The sequence below is a fragment of the Perissodus microlepis genome, chromosome 22 (assembly GCF_051167445.1).
Source record: "Perissodus microlepis isolate ML-2025 ecotype Zambia chromosome 22, ASM5116744v1, whole genome shotgun sequence".
Taxonomy (NCBI): Eukaryota; Metazoa; Chordata; class Actinopteri; order Cichliformes; family Cichlidae; genus Perissodus; species Perissodus microlepis.
In genome coordinates, this window is record NC_140481.1 from 15,284,544 (window position 1) to 15,312,469 (window position 27,926).

At 41.0% G+C, this 27,926-nt stretch overlaps 1 protein-coding gene across 2 annotated transcripts; it reads right to left on the reverse strand.

Moving 5' to 3' along the window:
* Nucleotides 1-1,318: 1,318 nt before the first annotated feature.
* On the reverse strand, nt 1,319-27,917 carry cpne4b (copine IVb). 2 transcript variants are annotated; one of them, XM_084919406.1, is made up of 16 exons: nt 27,589-27,917; nt 23,806-23,996; nt 18,280-18,459; nt 14,541-14,612; nt 14,161-14,235; nt 13,506-13,589; nt 13,321-13,410; nt 11,536-11,634; nt 11,160-11,246; nt 9,461-9,520; nt 9,233-9,366; nt 8,933-8,987; nt 8,647-8,698; nt 7,891-8,024; nt 7,248-7,484; nt 1,319-2,286 (listed from the first exon to the last, which is right to left on the reverse strand). In XM_084919406.1, exons 2-16 carry the CDS (start codon nt 23,974-23,976, stop codon nt 2,155-2,157), a joined length of 1,662 nt encoding a protein of 553 aa, XP_084775532.1. In that variant the 5' UTR covers nt 23,977-23,996; nt 27,589-27,917; the 3' UTR covers nt 1,319-2,154. The 2 variants fall into 2 exon arrangements, with proteins under 2 accessions (XP_084775532.1, XP_084775531.1); XM_084919405.1 differs by having other exon boundaries at nt 27,584-27,916.
* Nucleotides 27,918-27,926: the final 9 nt, after the last annotated feature.

Here is a 27,926-nt window from a genome sequence, read left to right on the forward strand (position 1 = left end):
ACGGGATAACACAATAAACAGGGGCGTATCCAGATTAATTGTTATTTATTTTATTTGTTACTTGGGTGGCAAGTGGAAAAAACAAGTATTCAGGCTTCAAGTAAAATTAAAAGTTATGTTAAAGTAGCTAAAGTAACCATACAGTGCCATTTATATACTGTATTTATTATTGGATCATAATTATTTATCCTTTTACTACCTGTCCAGAGTGTAGCCCGTCTCTCGCAGTCTGACAGCTGAGATAGTCTTGAAGTTGATAGTCATGAAACCAAAACCAAACCAATGTGTGATATAGATGAGGACTATGAAGGAAATGAATGGATGGATAATTACTGATTCACTGATATGTGGATATCTCTTTAATATCCCACCTGTTGAAGAATGAACATGAATACAGGACAAAATAATAATAATAAATAAAAAAAATTTTAAATGCTAAATTTCACTTTCACCTTACATAGTTGTTCCGGGACTTTCAGTTATGCTAGCAGGTTTTGTCTAGTTTTCATTTAAATGTTGATGCTCAGTGAAGTGCAAAAATATCAAACAATTATTATTATTATTATGATGATGATTAGTAGTAGCAGTATTGCTACTTGTTATAATTCAGGTCAGCTAAAGTACTAGACTAGACATTTTTAAGTGGTTACTTTCAGAAGTCAATACCACAGTTGTTGTTGATTGTCCATGGCTGCAGACTCCCTGGTTTAGCGGAGCTGAACCGCTGCTGTTTGTCATTCCCGTGCTGTCTTTTCCAGATTTCCTGTCTTACTTCACTGGAAGTCTAACAGACAGGCAAAATGCCAAGGAAAAAAGAAGTTTTTATGTGACTCCTATGCTGTGAAGCTGATATTTCTGGTCTCTTCTGATGGGGCTTATCTATGATAGGGAAACAGATATCAAAAGGTTCATGAGCTGAATACAGATCTGACTACCAGAGCCCGAGGCACGCTTGGAGTGTCCTCTTAGGACAGCCCAACTTTGGCTCGCATTAATTAAACTGTATGGAGATTAGTGAAATAATTTATTCTAGCATTTTAATGTCTGTCTAGGAACGAGTGAAGGAAAGGCAGACATGTCAGTGAAGGTGTCTGTGGGCTGATGGTTTTTATCAGTGTGTGAAAAGTATGTGGCATTTGGAGCTGTTGTGGAGTACGAGCTAATTTAATAACACGGCTGGCCATGTGGATTTTATTATAAATCCAGATCTTTGGCAGGGGTTATCAGAACTGCTACATAGTATTTGACATTTACACCATATGTTCTTGTTTTTTGTCACTATAAGGAAGACATCCCGTCATAAAAGATCACACTAAAATGAGAAAACCAAAGGGTCTTTATTATAATCAACATGCAGAATACAGAAGAAAAAAACATTTTCAGCTCACAGATGAGTATCTACCACACAAGCGTTTCTATCCTCCCAAAACTCTTTACAATGTAAGAAGGTTATTAAGAAATTATTACAATTATTCAGTTGTTCATTCCATTTAGCAAAATGTCAAACAAATCTGTAGAAAAGAACCCCAAACACCAAAGACAACCCCAAATCTCACACAAATGACAAGATACTTTATTTCATAACTAGCAAGCAACTACTAGAAAAGGGGAATTAACAGGAGCTGAATAATGCATGCATTTATGCAGTACACAAACAGAAATGCTATCAATCCTTTAAATAACATTTGCAATGCTAATTCTAAGCATTTCGGGTTATGCATCTCACGTATTAGGTTCTATGCTGACAGATAGTTTGGTCTATGCACTTGCTAGTTATCTAAATAAGGTAAGAGTGTCATTCTTTCCCCCAGTGAGCTAAGGTCTGCATATGCATGCTGTTTCAGAAGACTGTTCTTATTTCTATAAATACCTTTTTTAATGTACAGTAGATAATACAGCAGTTAATTTCCCAGGTGATGCCACTGTGGCCAAACATGCAATAGTCACCAATAGAGTAGTTCAATTTGTATCACCAGAACGAGCTAATTCTCTGAGCTAGTCTACTGTATGTAGTATTGTTTTGTGTACATGTTTGTTTGCGTATGTGTGTGCTTGTGCTTTTGGACATGTATACGTTTTATACAGTACTTAAATGTAGATATAGGATTCATACATGTATATGTAATTGTATGTATGTGTGCACGCAGTCCATTGTCAGGGGCTGAAGGTTCTTGTGGACTCATAATCTGACATGCACTTGGGTTTAATTCCTTTCGCGTTGTAGTAATCTACCACCTGGTTAGGGACTTCTGCCAAAACACTCTTAGCAAGGGCAGCAGGGGAGGCCTGGAAAAACAAACAGAGACACAAGAGGAGACAGGTCACTAATACACCAGTAACACCACGCATGCCCGAGTCGAGGATGCTGCTGAGCTTGATGCTGCCAAAGGTTTAGACCAGTGAGACTGATGTGACCAGACAAGCTCATCTGAAAACCTCAAAACATCCCTCCTCACCTTTCTGTTCCGTTACACCCTGGCCTGGTTTATATTTTCTGCATCCATGCTGTAAAACGCCTAAGAGGCAAGTGCATCACATCCTGTACAAAAGCACTCAGTAGGCTGCAACAATAAGCAACTATTCGCATTAGACCTTGCTAAGTACACCAGTGGAAAACAGTCCAGTTGTTCCAATGTTGTGATTTAATTGCTTTTTTTTTCCATTTGGGTGGGCTGACAAAAGTCTGTGGCAACTTCCTGAGAAGCACTTTAAAAATATGAGTGGAAATACATTTTCAAACAAAGCCAAATCCACTTACTTGACATTATAAATTTAATGTGAGCTGTCAAGATGCCTGCTGTAAAAGTCATAAAAGTCAAACCATTCCGTGACTGTCATCATCTTATTTTCTCCAAATTCAAAGTGGGGATTAGATGGGATGTTAGGTTATACGAAGGGATTTGGTGAGTAGTTCATGACATGTCAGCTATTGACTTTTAAATCTCTATTTGACCTTTTGACTTACTACTCAACATATACACTCTTAATTCCACTTCATTAGGTACATTGTGCTAGTACTGGGTTAAAACCCAATTTTTCCTTCAGAATTGTCTTAATTCTCAATGGCATGGACTCAACAAGGTGCTGAAAACATTCTTCAGACATTTTGGTCTGTATTGACATGAAACAGTTACTGCAGATTTGTGGGTTATACATTCAATACAAATATCCTGTTGCACCACATCCTAAAGGTGCTCTACTGGAGACCAGGCAGGCTTCGGTATTTAAATGGTGCACAGTCGGTATTAAGCATTTAATGTCAAGGAAAATAAGACGCTTTGCAAACCATGTGGAGCAACTTTCACAGCAACAGCATGACAAACTTTTACACTTTATATTTTAGTCAACTGAATCCACTTTAGAGTTAGTCTACAATAACCATATGATATTTAGTTGACTAAAACTAGACTAAGACTATAAGAAAAATAGACTAAATTATGACTAAAACTAAATAGCTTAATACTCAAAAGAATATGAATAAAACTAAATCAAAATGAACACCGTTCTTCTGCAGACCTGTTCTGTAACAAGTGCTTATTTAAGTTACTATTTAAGTTACGTTCATCTCGGCTCGAAGCATTGTGGCCGTTCTGAATATTTTCTCTTTTTCAGACTATTCTCTGTAAACCCCAGAGATCGTTGTGCAAGAAAATCCCAGTAGATGAGCAATTTCCAAAATACTCAGACCAGCCCGTCTGGCACCAACAACCATGCCAGGTTCAAAGTCACCTTTTTTCCCCACATTCTGATGCTCAGTTTGAACTTCAGCAAGCTGTCTTGACCATGTTTACATGCGTAAATGCATTGGGTTGCTGCGATGTGATTGGCCGATTAGATATTCGTGTTAACCAATAACGAATGACAAGAGTAGATAGTTGAGTGAGTCTTTTAAAAATGTGTAAAATATACAATAGTCGTGTATATTACTGAAGAAAGAATGAAAAGAAATCCTTATCCTTTCTTCCAGCACATGTATTAACACACATTGTTACACACGGGCACACACACATACTGCCACAGCACTCACACTTCAGAATGCTCAAAGTCAGAGAGTCTGTCGTACTCCGTCTCACATAATTCCCCGAGACAATGCATCATCAAAGTGCTCCCACCCCAACCTCCTCACCCTTCCTCCTCTCATTTCCACCCTGCCTCATGCTTTCTCCTCTCTGCTCCTATCTACCTGTTATCCCCCACTCTGCCTGTCACCCAGCAGCTCCGTCCTGCTAATCCCCTCTGAAAAGAAACGACAGAGCAGAAAATCACCTCTCCACCTCTGTCACACACTCCCTCGCTCCCTTTTGTCTTTAGCTCTGGTCTCCTGCTGACCTCCTTCCAACACCAGCACCACCACCCATGGGCTGTCTCACATCCTCCACCCTTCATCACCCTTCCTTCTCCTCTCAGTATGTCTCTGTCTGTCTTCATACGCGTCCGTGCGGCATGTTCCTACTCCTTCCTCCCTTTCTATTACTGCGTAATTGTTTAATTTCCTGACTTGTCATAGATCAAGCTCACCATAACGAACCCAGTCAAACACATCTGGTCAAAGGCAGGCAAAATTAATGCCAAGACAGAGACACACACAAACACGCACATACAAACACACAGAGAGGGCCGATAGCCAATAGTTGATGAGTTCTGACGAGCAAACCGAGCACGTTACGCCCACACAGTCACACTTTCAATCCCCTGAATACTGTAATCATATCCCCCACACACAAGACAGAAATTCAGAGTACAAATAAAATCCCAACACCTAACACTGAAATTGGTGCTCACAAATATATACACAACATTTGTGTTCTTCTGATTGTGTTTTTGTTTTGTTTAGTCTTAAATTACATTTTATTATTGTGCAATTTTGTTACTTGTCGTGCTTTCTCAGTTTGCACTTGCCTTTGCATATTATACTACATAAAATATAATGTAATATGAGAATTTTATATCCCCTCGCTTATTTAAACCACATAAAGTGTGAAAGACGTCTGATTTTATTTGAAAGTTACTGTTGCATTCTGCATGCTATTTGAGATTAATTGGCATTTACCGTATATTTGTTTTTGAGTCTCAAGTCTGTTTTGGTCAGATCGAGTACAGCAATATAACAGAACTATGTTTGAATTCATTTTCATTGGAATGAAGTGGAAATGTTTATTAACTATAATTTATTCAGAAGGAGGCACAGCTGCTGAGGTTCTGAAGCTTGTCTTCATGTGGGGATAATTAGTGATATCCCAAACAGTTTTTTTTTATTGCCCCGGTCGTGATTCAAATCTTTTAGTATTAATGTGTCTTGAGACCAATTCAGTACTTATATCTACTTTAAAAACATGCATATGTGGGTCAGTGACGTGACATGCATATTTCAGTGTCCCACTGCATCATAAATAAATAAATGAATATCATGTGTATGTATATATATATATGCATACACACTATACATAAATAATATATATATATATATATATATACAATATTTTTAAATAAAATTTATAGAATTTATAAGAATAAATGAATAAAATGTATTAACTAATAAAATAAAAATAAGTGACATTTCTTTCTGTTCGATCCTGTGTTCGATGAAATGTGCCAGACTGTGCGAATCCTGGGATTTGAGAACAATAAAACTGGATGGTCAAAACAGTTTTAATTGTCTCAACAGCAAACTTTTGGTAATTACACATGCTGAGTGGCACTGTAGTGTAGAGGTTAACACATTTACCTAACACCCAGAGGAGGTACAAATCCCTTGGAGGGTTAGGAAGAGAGGAAGGGCATCCAGTGTAAAAATGTGCCACATCAAATATGCGCATATTCAGAAGAAGATATTTATGTATTTGATTATTTCAACAGCTAAAAAGAAAATTCTGCCAGAGTTTAAACAACATTTTTTAAATCTTCTTAAAAGACTTAATTTTGAGTTTTAGATAGCATATTATATATATTATATTATATATTATTTAAATGCACTGGAAATGTATTGAACCCTAGACTCCCTGGATGGAATCTAGGGGCTGTAGTCTGTCATCGGGTGAGAGGGGTGTACTTCCTGGACAGGTAGCACAGTCTGTTGCAGCACAGTCAGAAACAAACAACCTACAGCCAGTTTAGAATCACCAATTAGCCTAACCCCAGGCATGTCTTTGAACTGTGGGAGGAAGCCCATGCTGATGTGAGGAGAACATGTCTACAATCCACACAAAGGCCCCAGGATTCCAGCCCAGGACCTTCTTTCTGTGAGGTGAGCGGTAAACCGCTAAACATCGACGTGCCACCACTGAAATGTGTTTAAACTTAAAAGCTTTTATAGAATAAACTGTTACAAGTCATTAATTTAATACTGCATGTGACATGATGACTGACCCGTATACCTCCCAATGTAAAAAAACAAAAACAAAAACAAATTAAAAAAACATCAGTGCTTTAAATAGGCCCTCGTCAAAGCAACCGTTTTGACTTGAAATAGTAGGGATACACAGGTGTTACTAATCACATTAAGGCTCTGTGCCCAAATACAACAAAACTACCATTAATCTCATTAGTGCTTCCCTGCTGTTTCTTTTTCTAAATGTCTGCTGTAAAACAGCCTTATCATAATTAAGATCTTTTAGACACGAGGCATGAAATTGAATGGGACTTGTGGATAACTGAATGTTGGAGTAGTACAGCTGGATATCCAGCTGAGTGATAGTTATAGCCTTTTTAGTAGTGATCAAAACATCTTCCCTCCATGTCAGTAACCTCCTTAAATTTCCAGTGCTTTGTTGTTGTTAAGAAAGTTTTAATGTGTTAAATCAGGGGAGTCAAACTCCAGTCCTCGAGGGTCGTTGTCCTCAAACATTTACACGTGTCCCTGCTGCAACACACCTGAATAAAATTAGCAGTTCATTAGCAAGACTGTAGAACTTGACTGCATGCTGAGGTGGCAATTCAGCAATTTGATTCATGTTACATCAGCTCATGAGTGAATGAACATGGTGCAATAAAAATCCTTTTAGCAGTACAATTTTCCAAACACTTACATTTATACATGTATTTGAATTTACTTGACTAGGGTTGACTGCATGCCACCTCAGCGTGGAGTCAAGTTGCCAATGACCTACTAATTTTATTCAGGAGTGCTGCAGCAGGGACACATGTAAAGGTTTCAGGACACCGGTCCTCGAGGACTGGAGTTTGACACCTGTGTACTAAATTAACCAGTCAGAGCTTTTTGACCAAAACCCCTCCCAACCATCACCTACATGCTTGAAGTCCTTGAAAGGGACAAACTGGACGATGTCGCGGAGGACAGGCTCGCCCTTGGGCGAACGCAGAATCCCGTCGTCGCCGTCCAGGATCTGCATGTCTGTGAAGTCTGCGTTGCCCACACCAACAATGATGACAGACATGGGCAGGTGAGAGGCGTGCACGATGGCCTCTCGCGTGTCGGCCATGTCAGTGATGACGCCGTCCGTCAGGATCAGCAGGATGAAGTATTCCTGGTGGGACGTAGGTAAAGGGGGTGGGGGGAAGGAGGGGTATTTGTGGGTGGAAGGGGGAGAAATGAAGAATACATGTTCAATTAAATTTGTTTTAAAAATGGCTTCTTGTCAGGGGCTAATTTGAATAAAACTCATTTTAATCCACCAGAGAGAAGCAGTAGGCATTAAGTCAGAGACGAATTTCTGCTCTAAAATTTATGACCAGAATTAAATTAATATCAATCCAAGTTCTTTTCAATTCATCTTTTTTCTTTTTTGATTCATCCTTTAAGTTCTTTTTGTCTTTTTATTACTATTTGTCTTTTGCTTCTCTCCATGTGTGCCAGTGCAAACATCAACAGACACAATAACAAGACCAAATGAGTTTGTTTTTTCTCTCCATCTTTCTCTTTCTCTCTCTCACCATGGCTTCTTTGGTGTGCATTTCCTCTGAGGCAGAGGAGGCCACTTTCTGAATGATTGGAGCGATGTTGGTGGGCCCGTACAGCTGGATCTTAGGGAGGCAATTTTGATAGGCCTCCACCACACCTTGGATCCCTGCAACACACACACACACACACACACACACACACACACACACACACACACACACACACACGTGGGTTGTTTTTGCTGCCATTTTTCTGTTTATTGCCTGACCCTGGAGAGCCAAAAGTTCTCATACTTGCAAAAGCATCTGCTAAGATGAATCAGAGTCTGTGTATGTGACCGCACTGTGAGGTGACCGAGCATTTTGTGCAAAATATTCCCGTATTATCCTCACACACACACGCTGTCACGGCGGGAACGTCAGCTATGTGGAGAGAGGAGCACAGAAGCCCATTTCACACATACAGATTAGTGTTGTTTTTCTCTGTGTCCGCAAGCCTGAAATACTTCCAGCAGCATAGTGACAAACCTCCCAGCTGTGTGTGCGTCCGTGTGTGTTCGAATGCTTGTGTATGTCTGTGCATATTTGTGAGGAGCAAAAACAAGGGAAAAAAAATCAGGGAAAAATATAAAAGGGTGGAACATGGGACCGACAGCAAGGGAGATATGAGAGGCATGCAGGGGACTGCTTTGGTTGTGCATGCGAATGTTTGTGCGAGCCTGAAGCGAAGTAGTGTGTGTATGTCTCTGTGTCCGCGTTTGGGGGAGGGGAAGGGTGTGGGTAGCTCACCTGCACATTCAGGATTGTCCTCATCAAAGTTCACAGCAAAATCGTGTGAAACCTTCAGGCAGGGCAGAAAAGACAGGGCCTTTTTACTGCCACAACAAACCACTCACACTCAGCACGATGCATTCAGTCCAATTTACAGGTTGACAGATGTATTCTCCTTTCATGTTGATCAAAAGCAAGCTGAGCCTCCAAAAAGATCTCAAATCTAAATATAAATTCTCCAGACCCACCCCACCCACTCTGCCCTTTGCTTTTGCACACATGTGCATGCTCCCAAATATCCTACCTTGAAGTCAGGGGGTATCAGAGCTCCAAATCCAAATGCAGGGAACATCTTATCACTGGAGAAAAAGAGACAGACATATTTCATTGGGAAAAATAAATAAATATAAGGAAAAAATAGAAGGGTAAAAATAATGGACAAAAGCTTTGTGAGGCTCATAAAGCAAAGGAAGAGGTTTTTTTTCATGCTGACTTTTGTGGAAGGATTTGATTCTCAGAGGGAAAATCCAGAGTGTGTCTGTGTTTGGATGCGTGCCCTTGTGTCAGCATTAGGTGGAACGATGATTGATGGAGTGGATTCTACCTGTCATAGTCTTGGCATATCTCTCCTACAGCCACCAGCGCTTTGAGGTACTCATTGGGCTGGTAGGGGTGGATGTAGTGGAGGGAGCAGCTGTTTCTAGGATCTCCATTGGATGCTGTAAAATCTATCGCCACCTGAGATGGAAACATGTACGCTCACACAGCGTGGACGGACACAAACAGGCACATTGATGTAAACATTAAAGAGATTACATTTGAGGGAACTTACTGTGAACTGAATCTGGCAGCCTCCCATGATGTAATCCAGGAAGGAATACATTTTAATAATCTGTCAGGAAAAAAAGAACCCATAATATTATTGATTTACTAGTTTACTAATACTATTTATTTACTTTTCTAGTAATTTCTCCATCGGATTTACCCATTTTTATTTATTCATTTTCCATTTTTCCCGCCCATTTTCCAGTTATTTCTTTTGTTTGTTTGTTTTTTAATTTATATTGAACAAAAAGCTTCTTATTAAAAGTATGTAATGGGCCCTTTTCCTATATTAGTGAACTGACAGCCTGATTATGACAGAAAGTGCTACCTACAGTCAGGTGATCACTACAGAAATTATTGGACATAATGCAGTCAGTGCTGTTAAATGGGAAAATAATTTAAAAAATAAACAAATACATTTTATATACAAATATAGCAATTTCGATGACTTTTGTCTGTATAGTTACAGTACTGTGCAAAAGTCAAAACCTGTCATTTCTATATATTTTGTTTCAAGTAGCCAGACTTTCTTATGTGTTTCTCTCACACTTCTCCAGGCTTTTCAAAGAGGCATTAAAACTATCTGCATATGAACAGTATCTAAAATTCTTGTCTTTAAAAAGTATGAAGAAAATCCAGCAAAGACCTGACCCAGGACCAAAGAAATGCATCTGGGCCTGTAGTTGATCCATCTAATGTTCACTTAGACCTCATCAGAAGGTCTAAGTGGAAGGATCACTGCCAAGAAGCCAAACTTAAGGAAGCGAAATAGGGTGAAAAGGCTGAGTTATGCCAAATTACAAAAAAAGTAGATTGAAAATCAGTCGCAACAGGTTCAAGTGATGAATTCAGATTGGAAGGTTTTAGTTCAAGTAATCAGGCCAGGTGAGAGGTACAACAGTGAGTGTTTACAACTCTCTGTAAAACATGGAGGAGGCTCTGTCATGGCTCAAAATCCAAGGAATTATGAACACAGAAGAGTGCCATCAAAACATTTGATTGGTAACAGTTTTATTTTTCAGCATGACAATGATCCAAAACATACTGTTAATGCAGCAAAGGATACAAGGGTAGAAACACACAATAAAGCACCATCAGTTATGAACTGGCCTCCTGTGCCCAGACCTCAACATTACTGAAGCAGTGTGGGATCATCTTGACAGAGAACGGAATAAAAGGCAGCCAACATCCAAAGAAGAGCTTTGAAATGCCCTTCAAGAAGAAGAAGAAGAGCTATTCCTGAAGACTACTTAAAGAAATGACAAGAAAGCTTGTCTAAGAGAGTTCAGGCTGTGTTAAAGGAAAAAAAGATGGTCAAATATTGAATAGCACAAACTCTGTTTTTGCTTTATATGTGCATTTCCACGTATATTTTCAAATTTCAATAAATTGCTGCACACTTTTCCCGTTTTCCTAGCAAAATAAAATGTATTTATAGTCAGAAACACAATGATAATAAGGTTTGTGCATTTATCGTTCTTTTCTCTGTTTAATATAATTGTAAAAAATAGTGTATTTAGGTCTATGAATATTAATGGGACTAAAGTAGCAATTAGAAGGCACGCCTTTTTTTTCACTGTTATCTCATGCTTTAAAAGTCAAACAATTAATCCCCCAAACAGTCAGTTGATATTTAAATTAACAACGAAAATAACAATTTGTTGCACAAAAAGGAAGGAACGCAGACAGAAAAAGCTTTACCTCACCTTACAGTGGTTGAGAATGACAACGCCAGAGTTTCTGTAATTCTTCTTCTTCATCTGATATTTAGGGTTGATGCATTCCCATTGGATCTAGGCGCACAGATACACACAAGTTATGCAGATGGTATCAAGGGAGCACAGAAGGAATTTGCTCGACTCGTTATGTATTTGCTACATAATGATGCAAAGCTATTAAAAAGGAGCTCTGCTTTTATTTAAATGAGGATTATTTAGGATATGTGAATAAAAGCACTGACAGAGATGCAAATGGGCTCACAGTGCATAAATGAATTTATGGCCCTGAGTCAGTGAGTAAACATTACTTGTTTTATTCCTCTTGTGTGAGCATGTGCAGGAGCTTAAGCGCGCATTTTCTCACCTGTTTGCCCTCCTGCTCTACCCTCATCTCCTTAAACGTGGTATGAAACTCCCCGATGAAGTCATGTTTTCCATTGGAGTCCCAGTCCCAAACTGTGCACTGGAAGAGACACACACACGTTCACTCGTTTAGAGCACAGCTGCAACACCGTTACCTAAACAAACACACAGGCACTCGCAGGCATGCAGGGAAATGCCATGCTGAATGATTGATAAGGCGGTGTTGGTGGGGGGGCAACGGAGCGGTGAAATATTAATCTGAGGATGCTGAGAGGTACGCGGCTTAAGCGACAGCTTTACGCTTGTGTGTGTGTTTTTCGACATAATAGTTTGACTCACTCTTGGGAGCTAGTAAGCAAGACAAATTGCCTCAATCAAGTGAGGGTCAGCGGGGCAAGGCTAAGCACATCATAAAGACACAGTCCTTTCATTTCAAAGGATGGCACAAGGCTCTCATATGTAGGCTGTCCTGCAAAGTCACTACAATCAATGATATTCAAAAAGGTTTGTCAGTAGAGACACATGTTAACACGGACTGAAAAAACTCGGGTCTTTTGTGAAGCTCTAATGCCTGTGAATGAGTCCTTCAGCGGTGCAGTTTTGCATTGTAACCTCCTTGCATGAGGTCACCCCAGCAACTAGCAATCAGAAGCAATCCAGCAATGCTTGATTAAAAACAATGACTCACTTTAATCCCCTAATTTCCTGTCTCCCACTTAAGCTGTTCACAGCCCGCACCTAAAGCGTGCGTGCATGTTTGTGTGTGATCGTTTGCAGACCGCATGCATGTTTGTGTTTGTGAAAGTAATTTGCGCGCGCGCGCGAGGTAGCGAGCGCTCGCTTTTGCAGCCTTGCTTCCACTTCAAACTGCTGAGAGCTGTGCTAGAGAGTAATGAAAAAATTAAGAAGCTCTGTTCCATTCACTGAATACTAACTGTTTGACAAAGAGAGAGAGAGACCAGCGAAAGGACAGAAAGAAAAGTAAAGAGGTGGAGAAATGGGCTCCTTGCCGATTTCAAGTACAAAGGAAGAGACGGCGAGACACTGCAGAGGAGGGTTATGCATTTATGCATTGGTCAGTTAAGAGTCTGGTGAAAAGAAAGCACTTGTCTGAATAGAAATCTCTGCCCTGCCATTTCTCACTAAAGCTCTGACTGTTCGAAACAGGTAGCCCTGGAAACCATAGCCGACGGCGTGCGCGCGCGTGCGAGCCCTTTCTCCCGCTGTCAGGAGCCACACAGAGTTAAGATACCTCTGAATATTTAATGAACAATCTCATGTTTATTCATGCAAAAGAATAACTGTTCTCTGCGAACGTGGCGGCCACTGCTTCCAAAAAGGCGAAGAGATCTCCTCTGACAAGTAAAGGCGAGAGTTTAAGATAACCACTGAGCTCCTTAACGCCCATCTGACTTTTTAAATAGCACAATGATATCATAAAAACGCCTGACCTGAACTTAACTCCTGGAGCTGAAAAGAGAAAAGGACAAAGGCTTTTTGTACGTGCCGCTGTCCTTTGCATTAATGTCATGTTTTGTATGTAGGTGAAAAAGGGTAAAACTACTTTATTTATTGTCATTTTAAGTTTTTGTCCGCATTTATTGAATGAACGGCATTTCTTTTTTTATGTTTTAAATAAATAAAATGGAGGCTGGTGATGATGCTGTGCAAGCACTCGGGTGCTGCTTGGCTTCGGCCCTCTTAATGAGCCTTGCATTTCACTGGAGGAACTTAAATAGTTGCATTGCCACTATGATTGTTGCAGAAAAAATATTCCCAGACTCACCTTAAGCTCCCTGTCGTGGTCTCCACTGCAGAGTGTGTTTAAGGAAACTTTGAAGGATTTCCAAACTGGGCTCAGGTTGTTCATGACCGTCTGTGCACAATAAATACAAAGACAATTCACGCTTGTTGTTTATTTCCAAACTAAAACAGCTGCCTACATCTCCACGGATGTGCGAGCGCGGTTACCTCGGTTCTGTGCACAAGCGACTCAGTGCCGTCATCATTTATTCTAAAAATCTCCAGGAAAGGGTCTGACTTGCTGAAGAAATCCTTCAGAGAGAAAACACGCATGTGAGGCATTCCCTCAGAACTCCCTTTGATCACCATAAATCATTCGAACACTAACAGAATCATTATTTCGCCCCCTTTAAACTCCTTTTCTTCTTTGTTTCTTCCACCTATCCCTTTCCTGTCCTCTCCAATTTATCCACCACTCCCATGCTTTCTTCCATCTTTTCCCCAGGGCACTACTTGTTTGGATTAGTCATCCATGTCTGTGTGTGTGTGTGTGTGTGTGTGTGCGCACATGTGCCAGCTGGAAAATTAATACAGTTATCGGTGTGTGTGGTTGGGGTGGTGAGATAAAAGAGGGTTATTGGGAAAGGGGGTGCCCACCTATCTCAGCAGGCCTCCTTTAATACCAGCTTGTACTAGTGTGTATTGTGCGAGTTTCTTCATAATCAAGTCCCACAGCTCTGCCCACATACTTCTCCAAGCACACGCACACACAAACACACCAACCAGGCATCATGCACACACAGACCCACATCTTCAGTATTAATTACCCTCATATCTTAAGGAAAACTTCAACATTTCTGAGTATTTTTGAAAGTGCACAAACCTTATCGTCCAGCTTACGTGCACTGAATGAGAGTTCAACGTAATCGTCATTTCCAGACAATTCCTCAGCTGTCACCTATACAGCGGGGCAGAGAGTGAGGGTGGAGAGGGAAGGTTGGGAGGCGAAAGGAGACAGACAGAGAGAGAGAGAGAGATCGACACGGAGATGTAAGAAGGAGGTGAGAGAAAATGAGATGGAAATGAGCTACAGCACAGATTGAACAGGCAACATCATCAAATTAATTATCTTCAGGGTGTCTGAGTGCACAGAGGTGGTGTGTGTGTGTGTGTGTGTGCGTGTCTATGTGTGTGTGTGATTTCTGCATGTGTAGGAGTGTTTAACGTGGTTCGGTTGACTTTGGAACCCATGCCATACCGTACCGTGATAGAAGACTTTCCAGCAGTGTTTCCCTGTTTGAGAAGAGCTTTAGTCAGTTTCCTCTGTGAAACAATCTGAAACAAAAAGAAAGAAAAAAATCACCTCAGATGTTCCAGCCTCCGCTTAGAGTTTGCATTTGTCTGGAGAATGCAAGTCAAATATTCACTCTACTCTACACTGACTTTAGTCTCTAAAAACTGAAACATCTGACTTTTTATCTGGCTGGCATTTATATTCTGCCTTTCCACTCGCTTTACACTATAACCCACATTTTCCAGTTTTCACACACACCCATACAGTTTGATTTATTACACATACGCACTCAGACGCCAGTGAATGTACCAGGGGCAATTTGGGACGCATCCACATGGAGACTAGAGGAGCTGGGGATCAAGCCAGCAAGCTTCTGATTATTGGATGACTTTCTCTACCGCCTGAACCACAGCTGCCCCATTTGGCACTAATATTATTAAACTGTCGATGTATTGTACATTAACTATTTTTTTTTGTTCATAGGCTTCACAAGGTTGTGCCACCATGTTGCTCCCCTTAAACCATAGTTATCAACTTAATCTGGCTATTTCGTATAAATTTAGCCCTAAAAAATAACCTCACTGCTCAGGATCTCAGAGCATTTAAGAACAGGAGCAAAGTGACATTGAGCAAACCTCCAGAGTGTGGGGATGATTCACAACAGAACCAACATCTGGTGCAATAAATTAATATGTTTAAAAAATTAAACGAAGTAACAAGATGAAAAGATGAAACTATGGTAATATGAATAGTATTCATGATTAAAATATTACAAGGTGGCAAAAGACATACTGTCGACCTGGGGTGACTGACTTTGCCAGCCAGTTCTGGAGCCTCCTGGGTGGTGCTCTGTCAGCGCTTCACTGCAAGTGGCAGTGATTGCTGCTTGCACTCTCCCTGACCAATTTATCCTTATTGTTATTTGCTGTGGTGAAGATGGCGATGATGGTGGTCGTAATACCAGCAGAAAATCTTATAGTAGTGTTATTTTGTCAAGGACTTTCAAAGGTACCACAATTTCTCCCTTTTTCTACTTCAGCTGCACTTCATAGTCTCTTTCATAGCCTGACAACGTGCTACACAGGCAGCCAAGTGCACACTCACGATGATGTGTCAAACACACCAACCGACTAACACGCAGCCCCTTCCTGCTACAGCTAAGGCATTTGTACACGTACATGTACGCACATTAAAAAACATCTACATCCCCAACAAATTTCCTTTGTATCAAGAAAGCTTATTGTGTGTTCCCAATGCAAGTAGACCATGTAGTCTGTCTGTGTTGCTGACAAAGAAGGTTCACATAGATCCTGGCAGATCCTATCTCCATGTCAGGGATAACAGATGATTATAAGTAATCACTGACGTGACCGATCTGGTGCCGGGATGAAGCTGTTAATAAACTCAGAGGAAAGACTGCTTCGCAGCTGGAAACAACAAACAAAACTTCAGCTCGTGTTTTTGTCAAACCCCAGAACCCCAGACTTCCTCTGAATTGTTGATAAAAAGTAAATTATATTTTAGGCACGCAGGTGATTACTGCACCTAATATAATAGGCGCTGCACTTACATCAAATACCCTGATGCACGACTACACACAGGCACTGCTGTAGATATTAATGGAGGTGCAGCGTGTATAGACGTATGGACATATAGACTGGTATGAAATATAATGCATTAAATCAGGTGGACAACCTACTGCAATCACACTGTCACTGCATGCTAATGCCACAACTAAAGAAGCCATCCACGCCTGTGTGACACCTACACTGCATTTATGTGCAATGCCGGTGTGTCCGTTGTGAGTCTATTGAAAATTATTGGCATGCACTCGGACGTTTGGTCTGATCCTTAGACACCATTACCTGGCACTACTGAGGCATTTAGTAATTAGAATCTCATTCATTGTCCTTATTTATTCATTGCTTCCGTTTCCCTACAATGTGCTGTCAGGGTTTCTTTTTTTGTTTTTTGTTTTTTTGTTCTGCCAATAAAGCAGAAAAAAACAACAACATTGATCATAACAGAATTAAGTCTTACAGCAGGTATAAGTGCTTACATGCAACATGTCAATATCTGTTACAATATTACTGATGCAATGCATCTGCAACAAGCGTTTCCTCTAGCAACTATTCAGGGCTTCTATCGTACACAGAAAAAGGAAAATGATCACACTATTGCTACAAATGATATGATGTAAGATAAACATAACCTCTATTTTTTCAAATACAGTTATTAACAGAGTTATAAAATGATTATATAAACAATAGCTTCCAAACAACCTCTCCAAGAAGCTTTCACACCCTTAAGTCAGTGTTATACATCCACCAGCTTCTCTGCTGTCTCTGATGAGTAGTAAAAAGTAAACACTTCCTTTAACTGCAGACCTGACATTAAAGATAAGGGAAACACTGGGCTGCGCATCCTATTTCCTTTCATTTAATATTACATTAGATAGCAATTCCCCCAAATGCACTTATTCAAATTGTTAATGAGTAGTAGTGCAATAACAATTTTCTTTTAAATGCTCTTGGATATTGAGTGAAAAATGCAAATAAACCAAATCTTTAAATATTGATTAAAACTTCTTCATTAAAGAGGCACAAATCCATTAAGTGAATAACAAGGCTATACAGTTTAGCACAAGCACATATAAAGGCTTTGAAAACAGTTCAGGCACCCTCAGGGCTTTTTATCAGAAGCACTCATGGACAGAGAAAGCATGTTAATGCAGACAGTGCATCAACTGAACTCAGGCTGAAAGCTGACATCCTTCCACAACTGAAGTTGTTTTTTAGTCATTGAAACCTAACACTGTGTAGGTCTCCCTCGTGCCACCAAAACAGCTGCCACTCTTTGTGGCATGCATACAGGACCTCTAAGGATGGCCTGCGGCATCTGGCGCCAAAATGTAGGCAGCGTATCTTTAGCACCATGCAGGTTGTGTGCTGAGTTTGACCTCCATATGTATGGCATGGTTGCCCGATTGGATTGGGATCTGGGGAGTTTTGGATGCCAGGTCAATGTCTAAGGCTCTTTGTTTTGTTCCTTTAACCGTTTCTAAGCAGGTTTTGTGGTGCGTTTGGGGCAATTATCCTCTGAGGGGAAGAAGTGCTGCCGACACTGTGGGCGTCTTTGGTCTAAAATAATAATCTTATTTAGTTACACTCACATAAATGCCAAGGCCTGAGGTTTCCTGAGAAAAAATAGCCTTATTACGATATCATCAGTATTATTTACTTCACCTGCCATGGTTTTAACGAAGTAGCTGACTGAGCATACTCAAGTAGACGATTCTTATCCCAACAGCATGCTGCTCTGAGGAAGATTTGTATGCTTTTTTACTGCACCTACTGCTTGCGATGCACAAGGTAAATCCAGTTTGGAGGTTACAAGCGCATTTCTGTCATGCTTTCGCCTCCAGAAACACTCACATCACACACATTTCTGATTGTTTCTGAACTCCTCTCACATTCACTGACCTACCTCACACTCTTTAATTTTCAGTTAATTTAAGCTTGACTTATAGGAGCTATGTGTTATATTTTAACTTCCGTGGGGGTGAGAGTAGGAATAACAGTTTGTAAAGTATTGTGACTGTTTCACTTATGTTTGCACTCATCAGTCATACTGATTTCCCAATCGACCTGCTTGCTTCGTGCATGCTCTTCCTTTAGAGTGTACAAGCCAATCAAGAGAATCACTGACCTGTCCTAGGGTACACTCCATGGCTCCCAAGAAGTCAGCATCACGGAGGCCATTGTTGCCGGAGCTGATGTCGTGAAGTTCAAAGCGGAGCCTCTGGACCTCCTCAAAGTAATAATCCACCAAGAAAATCTTGGAGAAAACCGGGCTGCTGCTGCTGCGGATGACCTCTGTGCGGTCCACCTGCAAACAGACACAAACAGCTTCACAACGCTACGTTTAAAGTATCTGTGGCACCTAAAAGAACAAAGCTTAAGGCACTTAACTTCTACTTCTGGTGGTTCCAAATTTCTTTAAAACAGAAAACTTGGTAATTCAGTTGGTTTCAGAAACATCATCATGGACTGCAATGATTCCTGTAAAAATCACTGCAGCCCACCAGAGTGGTTATTGTAAAAATCACACAGATGCTTGGCAAATGTTTGCCACAGCAAGAACCCAGAGGGCTGCATAAATTAAAAAAGAGCTGGTAAAGAGAAAAGGCAAGACAAAATAGAAAAATACTTCCCCTGTTAAAAAAAAATATAATTAATGATCATTTTATTAGGTTATCATTATCTGTACAAGTATTTTTATCACGATAAACAATAAATAGCAACTCTGTAACCACTATTTACTGATTTTTATATTTGTTGTACCCCTTTTTACAGATTCAGTTATATAAGTACTTGTTTATTCAAACTGCAGAATCAGAATTGATGAACTCTTCGTAACCTTTAGCAATATCACTGAGATCTTTTATGTGCGTTGGTGAAAAAAGAAATCCAATATCAAGACGTTCGGCAAAACCTGATTATTCTTCTTCACGTGGACACTGGATTCAAGTTTTCACGAAATTTCATTAAAGAACATCATTTATGGTTCTTCTGAAAAAGCAGTTTCATAACACTGTGCTTTTTACTACAGGCAGTCTGACTTTAAATGGATTTTTTATGCTCTTTCCAAAGTGAACTAAAGTATGAAAATTGTACATCAGAAACACTGCCGCTGAGCATTGATTGCGAACCTCAACAGACTTTTCAGAATTGCAGCAATAACCACAAATAGCCATTACCACATTGTTTACACTTATCAACTTGAGAACTGCGGCTATTGATTTTTCGTGATGACTAAAAATCACCCGAGCTGTTTGATTGCACAGAGATTTGACTGCAGCTGTAACATTGATCTCACATTTTCATCCCTCTGACTGCTCAAAGGATTAGGAAGCAAAAAGAAAAGTATGTTGTGACGTTGTCAACAAAACCTATCTAACACTAGCAGCAATGACTGGCTCCCTTTTATGGCTGATAACCCTCTGGCACATGAACGCACGCAAACACAGACAAAAGTGAAGAGCGCACCAGCAGGCTCGACAGACACACAAATGCTGGCCTTATCCTGATGCTTTTCTCAATAGGCTGGCAACTCATTAAAGCATCGAGAGACATGAATACATAAACACACACTAACCAAGCGGCCTAAACACGATCTCTCGCAACAATTATCCAATTAAGACACTCTGGATCTGATGGGCAATGATACCACCGGCCCATTCCCACACTTCTGCAAAAGGGGCTTACTGTAACGCATACACTCACTCATGAAGACACAGACGCGCAGACATGACACAAAAAACGCAGCACTGTGTCGTACAAAAGCTTTTTGTGGCGTCTCCAAAGGAGGAATAATGCTGCACTACTTTCAGAGCGCTCGATCTTGAGCCCCTGTGGAAATGGAAAGTGGTGTATATGTGTGTGTGTGTGTGGGAGTGCAGCTTCCGTGTCGCTGACAGTTTGTGCAAACGAGTTACACGTGTGGATTTACATACGTAAACGTACATCTGCTGAGTGGGACAGTGTAGCACTAAATGTGGAAGGATCTGCACGGATGTGTGGGTGTGCGTAGCTACATTTTTAAAAGGAACACTGTTCACTCCATATACTGTATGTCTGTCCATCCCAAAGGCAGAGGAAAGAAAACTAAAAATAACCAAAGATCCTCTTTTTTGCAACATCGCCCTGATTCCTCATTCTCAACACTGATGCCGCCGCTTGTGAGTCTTCAGCATGTCTTTGGCTTCAGTAGAAGTGCTTTATGTGCGAGTATGAGATGGCATTTGAAAGGCTTGAAAAGCATCTGAGTCGTGAGGGGGAAAAGAAAAAACACTTTAAAGCATAAAGTTAAACAATCCTTTTTTTTTTTTACTGTAAAAGAGACGAGCAAAACTGCCCATAACTTCAGGAACAGGTAGTCCTTCAGGATGGCACATACATGTATGCCAGGTTTCCTGCATTTCCCGACACAATCTCAAGAGAGTGGAGGCGATAACAGGAGACAGACCATTGCAAGAGGAGTGCTGGAAACGGCTGTCCAGCAGCACAGTGCTGGGCTGAGAGCACAGTTCCCACAAAAAAGTAGTCTGTTTCTGACAGTTTGGTCAGAAACATCCATGAGTACCTGACTGGAGGTCATTTTGTAGGGCTCTGGCAGTGCTCCTCATGGTCCTCCGTGCACAAAGGTTAGATTTATGCCTTTGCACAGCCCTGGCCAGCTCTCCTCATGTAACAGCCTGTCTCCCGCCATCTCCTCCTCACTCTTGAGACTGTGCTGAGGGATGAACTTAAATGTGCCATCCTAGAGGAGATGGACTTAAAACTAGCTAAAAATCAGTCAGGAAGAATAACAAGGGAGCAATAGTCTGTGGCTACCTCCTGCTACATTTAATGGTCTTCTTCTTGTGTCTCCAACAGGTGCAAACCTGTTGTCACTTTCATTTGCACTGAAGCATGTAAAATGGTTTTAATGGTTTAATGGTTTATGCTTCCCAGAATTGTCTTGTACTTCACTAATAGAGAGTTGCATTAATTTTTTTAGCAGTACACAAATAGTACACTATTTGTTCTACACTTTGATCAAATTGTATGATTGTAAAAGTCATTACATGCAGAATTGTTTATTTAATTGGCAAGACATGCTGAGACTTAAAGACACTTTACATGTTTTAATCTGTGCAGCTTTCTGTAAATGTTCATTTTTTTCCGTTACTGTCATCGTAGTTTGTCTCATTTTTGTACACTTCACTCCAATCATATGCGTATAGGGCCAAATCACAACAACAGTTGCCTCAAGGTGCTTTTATATTGTAAGATAAAGACCCTACATTAATACAACATATGTTTCCTCTCACATTACATGTATTTTACAATGAATGTAAAACCTGTGCTCTTGTCATCTGCATTCATTTTGTCAACAAGAAGTCAGTTATTCTCGGAAAAATAAAAGTTTCTATCAGTGGCCCTTCAACGTCAAGATATGTGAAAATATTCTAAAAAATCAGGCAGTTAGGAAATGTGAAGGTGAGAAAAAGACACCTCTTAACCGTCATCCTGACAAAATATCTAAACTTCTCACCGCCTTGCTGTCCACATTGTCAAAAGAACTTTTTTATTTTGGTAGCGATGACTCATTCACTGACACAAAAGCCTCATTTTGACACACGAATTAAAGGCTGTGGGTGAGTTACGGTGTCATGGTCCTCCAGTCCTCCTCTGCATCTCCACTGTTTCTCCCCTTTGTTCTCTCTCTCTGTCTGCGTGCTTGCTCCTCTGTGTGTGAGTGTGTTTACCTGCCTTACAGGGGCGGGATCCTCCTGGATCATCTAGCAATCAGCTGTTTGCAATTTAAGCTGTGACCTGACAATCAGTCTTCGCCTGAGCGTTATAATGGCAGTAGCTTCCATGTGGCCTTGCTGTAAGTCTCTGTTTCACTTTACTTGCCAAAGCTTTCTAATGTGTCTCTTCTTAGGATGGCCTTGGATTCACGGAAACCTTCTTCCATTTGATTTTCTACATATTGGACTTTTGAACTGAGCACTTCAAACAGACTTTGTATGTAACATTAGCTGCACCAAAACTGGAAATAAACTCAATGAACTTTCATTCCTGAGTCCTACTGTCACAGATCTGGTTCCGGGGACTCGGGGTCCGTGAACAGTGTGGACCTTTATTATTATTATTATTATTATTATTATTATTATTATCGGATGTATGTTTGCTGCACTGTGCTCTCGTGTTCCATGCTGGTGTGTGTACGTGTGTGTGGCTGGAGGATGAAGGACAGCCACCTGCAGGCCTGAGGGGTGTGGCCCTGCCAGCTGCTGGTCACACCTAGGTTCCCACACACCTGCTTCTGATCAGGCTCGTCGGGGGAGCTACTTAACAAAGCGATGGAGCTTCCTCCGGCGCAGGATCGTTGCGTTAGACTCCATGTCAGTGTTTAAAGTGCTGTTCAGTGTATGCCTGCTGGAGTTGGTGCCATAATGGCTGTGTCTGTGTTTTTCCTCAGGAGGACAGCGGAACACAGGACTGCAAGACACACGGGGTGTGCGAAGGCACAGGGGCAGAGAGCACGAAATACCAGCACTTAGGAGAAGACACGTCACGGGAGTCGAGGGAGCACTTTGGAGATTTATTGTGTGGTGTACATTTACCTCACTGTAAATAAACCCACTGCTTATTCCACTAAGTCCAGCGTTTGGGTCCTTTCTCCAACATTCTCCACGGCTTGCCCTGGCAAACCGTGACACCTACGTTTGAGTCCGGCCAGACAAACCATGACATACGGCCTTTTAAAGGTTAATTACGTTGCTCCATGTATGAGCTGTTTTGGGAAATGCTGCAAAAAGTGTGCTTTAAGATCATGCTTTCAATTCCTAGATGACAGAAATATTTGGATAGATAAATAAACTCTTTAGCCCAGCCGACAATAGTCATGCTTTCTGGTGACCTCTGTGACGATTAACATCCATAATTTATAAGAACCAAACATAACTCTCAGTTTAGTAGGAGGAAGGTTAGCGACACAATCACAGCTCTGCACGATAGCTCGGGTTCTTGATTACACGCAATCATTTAGTCAAACATGAATTCAATTACGTGCTTGAGTAATTTCAAGTGCTGTCTGCGGAGAAATTCATAAGGAATTGTTTGCCACAGAACCTGAAAAGATGATGAATGCACTTGAGCCTCGCAGTCACACACATCAGGCCATGGGCAAATTGTGTAGAGTGTGCCATGGCTTTTACTGAAAATGAAAAATGTGTCAAGTGTATATTAGAAGCAAAAGAAAATTATACAGAGACCAAAGTTAAAGTATTTGTGAAAGTGTTCAAAGCCCAAATATAGAGGTCACAATGTTATATTACTAGGTGAATAACATTGGGCTGTTCAATCATCTCTGTGGACCCCCACGACAAGAGTAAAAGGAAAATAATCCACCAAAGCAATAGTTGAAATAGCGATCTAATTTATAACAGAACAACAATGAGATATGAAACTGCGCCCACGTACAGACTCGTACAGACTCTCGGACACCTGCAGCTCTTACCAGAGTGTCTTACCCTGGGTAGAATCAGCATCACGAGAGAGGACACTTCAGAATAATAAACACTCCACAGATGGCTCCGCCTGACCATTAAACCTCTATTTTCTGGCTATCAAACATTTACACGCCGCACCTCTCACCCCTCCTCCCATCCAATTACTGTACCTCAAACCACTGGCCGTGTGACTGCATCTTCAACACCACACACGGGTCGGGTTTGGAAAGGGCGTCACGATCCGAGATCCCCCGGCAGGCCACTCTCAGCTCCACTTTGGTCAGGCACGGAGAGCTGATGAAGCCCAGCGTGGCCTCTGCAGACTCATAGATGTTACTCATGCTGAACGCGCAATCACACACTGAAATGAAAGAGAAAGAGAAGAAAAGATAGGGTTGATTTGTACTTTGTAACTAGATAGATAGATAGATAGATAGATAGATAGATAGATAGATAGATAGATAGATAGATAGATAGATAGATAGATAGATAGATAGATGGGGAAAAAAATCACGTGCACTGCAGTGCATTATCACTGTTGTTTTGCCTTGACATGAGCAGATGCAGTGGCCCTGACTAAGCAAACAGCTCTCAAACTGTTCAAGGTCAGGGACTCTAAACCTCTGAATTACAGGCAAGGTCCACAAATGCACATATATTGTGTAGCGTTAACACACATTTGCACGGAAGTCCATTTACAAATGTTAATGCAAACGTTATAATGTATGTATGTATGTATGCATAATGTTGAGGAACACAAGGAAGCACATGCATGCAAACAAACCGGTGTGCACGCTCACAGGAATACAGTGAGCTATGCTGAGTAACCAGAATATATTGCCAGGTTTCTCCTCAGGTTTCCGCCGCGTGTATAATGTTCACATCCCTAAATAGAATATTGTCAAGTATCTAATTACTGTGACACAGAGATTTTTTTTTACTTTTTTTGCCATAGTCATGTGAAACGAACCATTCATAATGAATCACGTCTTATAGTTACACTCTGCAAGAATGTGACACATCATTACGCCAAAAAAAGAAAGGAAAAAAAGGCCCAAATATATCTGCCACCTTCCATTTAGTCAAGGTGAGTTATTCTATTCCAACACCAGCAATGATCTGAATAATACCTAACATGTTCAAAGGGATAACTCTACGCATCAATCAACCACCCACATAAGTGTTTTGTTTAAAGTTACTCTCAGGACTGTGTGGGTTCTGCAGACTCGATTTGCCACTCCTTATTAGTGTGTTGAACCTGTTTGAGGAATTACACCTTTAAAGTTCTTAAAGTAAAAGCTTGTAAAGTCAAAATCAGTGAGGCTTGATTTGGCATGTCACATATATCCACACTAGCATTTATGTGTGCTGTTTGATATGCACTTTCTTACTTTCTACATAAGATAATGTGGAAAAAGATGATCGGGATAAGTGCTTTGACTCCACTGGTTGAAATGCCAACACTGTCTCTGGCACAAGAAGCAGAATAAACAGCTGTACTCAGTAGTTTAGTAAATAAATAACTAAATAAATGACAACCCTCTCATCTTTCAAATACACCTAACCTGCAGTACTGTATGCATACTGGGATATGGTGGGCTTTACTCCCCTGCATTTCTTCACCCATTTCCACCATTTCCGAGTCTTTAAAGGAGTACTTCAACATATTGGGAACTAATTGCCTTCCTGTCAATAATCTGATGAGAGGATCAATACCACTCTTTTAAGCTACAACCAGGGCAGGTCAACCTTAGCTTAGCAATGAAGCAATGAAGCTCCTATTATATCATCTTTATTAAGCCCACGCATTATATAGGGATATACAGTAGGAGGGCAACTTTTTTAAGAAAAGTGTTTCTGAAAATCTTGAATCATTCTTGATATACATATATACGTATATATACAGAATAGCAAGCATATTGAAAATGCAAAGCAGCAATAAAAGCTCTTTATTCAAAGGTTACAGCAGCTGATGTTGGTTGTAAAGCTAACACTTATTTATAATAAGCTTTAGATTTATGACTGCTATATTGGAAACACTGCATCACATGCATAATTAATCTCATGAAACTGTATGGATCCAGCTTCGCAGCCTGTAATGTGCATAAAGCTTTAGGGCGAACCCTTGGGCAGCCTCGGTCCACTTAGTCCAAACTAAAGGATAACCACAGGTCTGATACAGTAGATGATACAAACTGCATATTAATGGAGTGGTCTAATAGTGTCGTCCTTGGGGAGTGAAGCTGTTGGAATTGGGTCTGACTCTGACCTGAATGTCTCTCTCTCTTTCCTTCGGTTCTTCCATAATTCATGTTCCATGTGTGTGGTGCTGATTATTTTTAGCTGAGCGTAGCGAATGGGCTGTACACAGACAAATGGACGGAGGAGGGAGCCAAAGGGCAGGTGTGTGACTTACAACAGACCCGTGAGTGAGTGGCATGTAGTCAGCTGTACGTGCCCGCGTGCACTGGCATACATTTGTGTATGTATAACCGGCTGATAATGTGTGTGTGTGTGTGTGTGTGTGTGTGTGTGTGTGTGTGTGTGTGTGTGTGTGTGTGTGTGTGTGTGTGTGCACGTGGGAGGGGGAAAGAGCAGATGTCTCTCTGTTCCAGTTGACAGCAGATGACACTGATAGTGAAGTGTGGATGTGGAAGACTTCTCCAGCAAGATCCACTGTATGAGGGCGGCGTGCAGAATCTGCCTCACTTGTCACATGCGTTGCACATATCCAGAGGTGACAGCAAATTTTCATATCACACCTCAAGATTTTTCAGTATGGCTTGGATGATTTGCCATCTTTTTTTTTACAGCGATATTAAGGTAACACAGAGTGATACAAATGTTTTTGTCAAGGTTTATGTGTTACGGAGCCCACTTTGAATACAGTAATAATTTTTCATGTTTGTTCAAATAAAGAATTTGAAACTTGTTTCAAATATTTAACAGAAAGCACATGAGCAAAAATGACCTAACTTATAGCAGCCTTGAACTCCGAGCTCTTTTTCTGCATATACAGTAACATCGTTAGAGCTTGCGCCTTGATGACTCTTGACTCTGTGCATGTAGCTGCTCACCACAAATGCACATGTGTACAGTGACTGTGACTGATGTGGCATCAATGATTCAGTCACATAAAGGTCCCTGACACTCAAGTGCTGTAATTGCTCCGTTATGTATCGATTATCAAGCAAAGGGAGTAACAGCCACTGCACAAGCAACACGACCTAAAGAGGCATGTGGCATGTTATGCAACCAATTAAAGACCATCAGCCATTGGAGGTGAAAGGGATATTTTCAACTAAAAGCTGGCTGGGACTGGGAAAAGCTATAGTCTAGTGAAGATTTCTGGTGCTGCAAACTTGCAGTGTTATTAGAGCTGGCAGAGAAGGAGGACTAGCGAGAGTGAGGGAGACAGAGGTTGTGAGAAGGGTGGAGGATTAGAGGGATGGAGTGAGGGAAATAACTATGGTGAGGCAGGCAAGTGAGGAAGAATGAAGCAGAGGGGAGAGAGGAAAATTGAGAGGGACCGGGGAATGAGATGGATCTTTTCCTCTCACAGAGGTTATCTTCTCATATAGCACACCAGGAGAATACAATTAAAGCAGAGGCTTATAAGTGAAGCCTGCACCGTGGTTTCCACTATTTCAAAGAGAGAATACCCCAACTCCCTTTTTTAGAATAACAATTTTGTTAAAAAAAATTAATAGGATTTGTAGGTTTATTAGTTTCTCCCTGGGTTGTTTCATTCTTCAGAACAAATTCATGCACCCACAAAGTCCCGCAAGCTGTTCATTTTCTCCTCTTTCTATAACATCAACACATGCATCGTATATGTCACTTACAGGACAATACAGCGAATTATTCGGGGGCGGATATTTGTAACACACACCACCCGTGAGTGAGACATTAACCACCCGGGTGCTCCGGCAGAGAGAGAAAACTCACCTCACCTGAAGAAAAGATCCGTGCGGAGCAGGAGAACTTCACCGCCGTTTACTTGACAATCACGAATACCTCACAGCCTCCGGACCCATCTCACTGTCTTTGTCTATAATGTTCTCCTCCTCACACCACCTCCTTCTCTATCCCCTACACTGCAGAGCTCGACCGGCTGGTCGCTGACAGTCAACGCTGATTCCCAGTTCCCACAGTTCGAGCTCGGTAAGGAGGCGCTCCGTCCGCCTGGCTTTACTCTAGGTGAAAGATGGGGAGGAGGAGGACGGTGCGCCACTTAACAGGAGTTTGTAATCCGTTGGCTCCATCGGGGGCCACTGAGAGAGCGCCGTGC

Excerpts from the sequence above, each read along its gene's own strand:
- cpne4b (XM_084919406.1), bottom strand. The coding sequence starts at position 23,976 with ATGAGTAACATCTATGAGTCTGCAGAGGCCACGCTGGGCTTCATCAGC. Across the intron at positions 14,236-14,540 it reads CTGGAAAGTCTTCTATCACG|GTGACAGCTGAGGAATTGTC; the intron begins GTACGGTATGGC and ends CCCGCTGTATAG. Across the intron at positions 11,247-11,535 it reads TAGAGCAGGAGGGCAAACAG|ATCCAATGGGAATGCATCAA; the intron begins GTGAGAAAATGC and ends CTGTGCGCCTAG.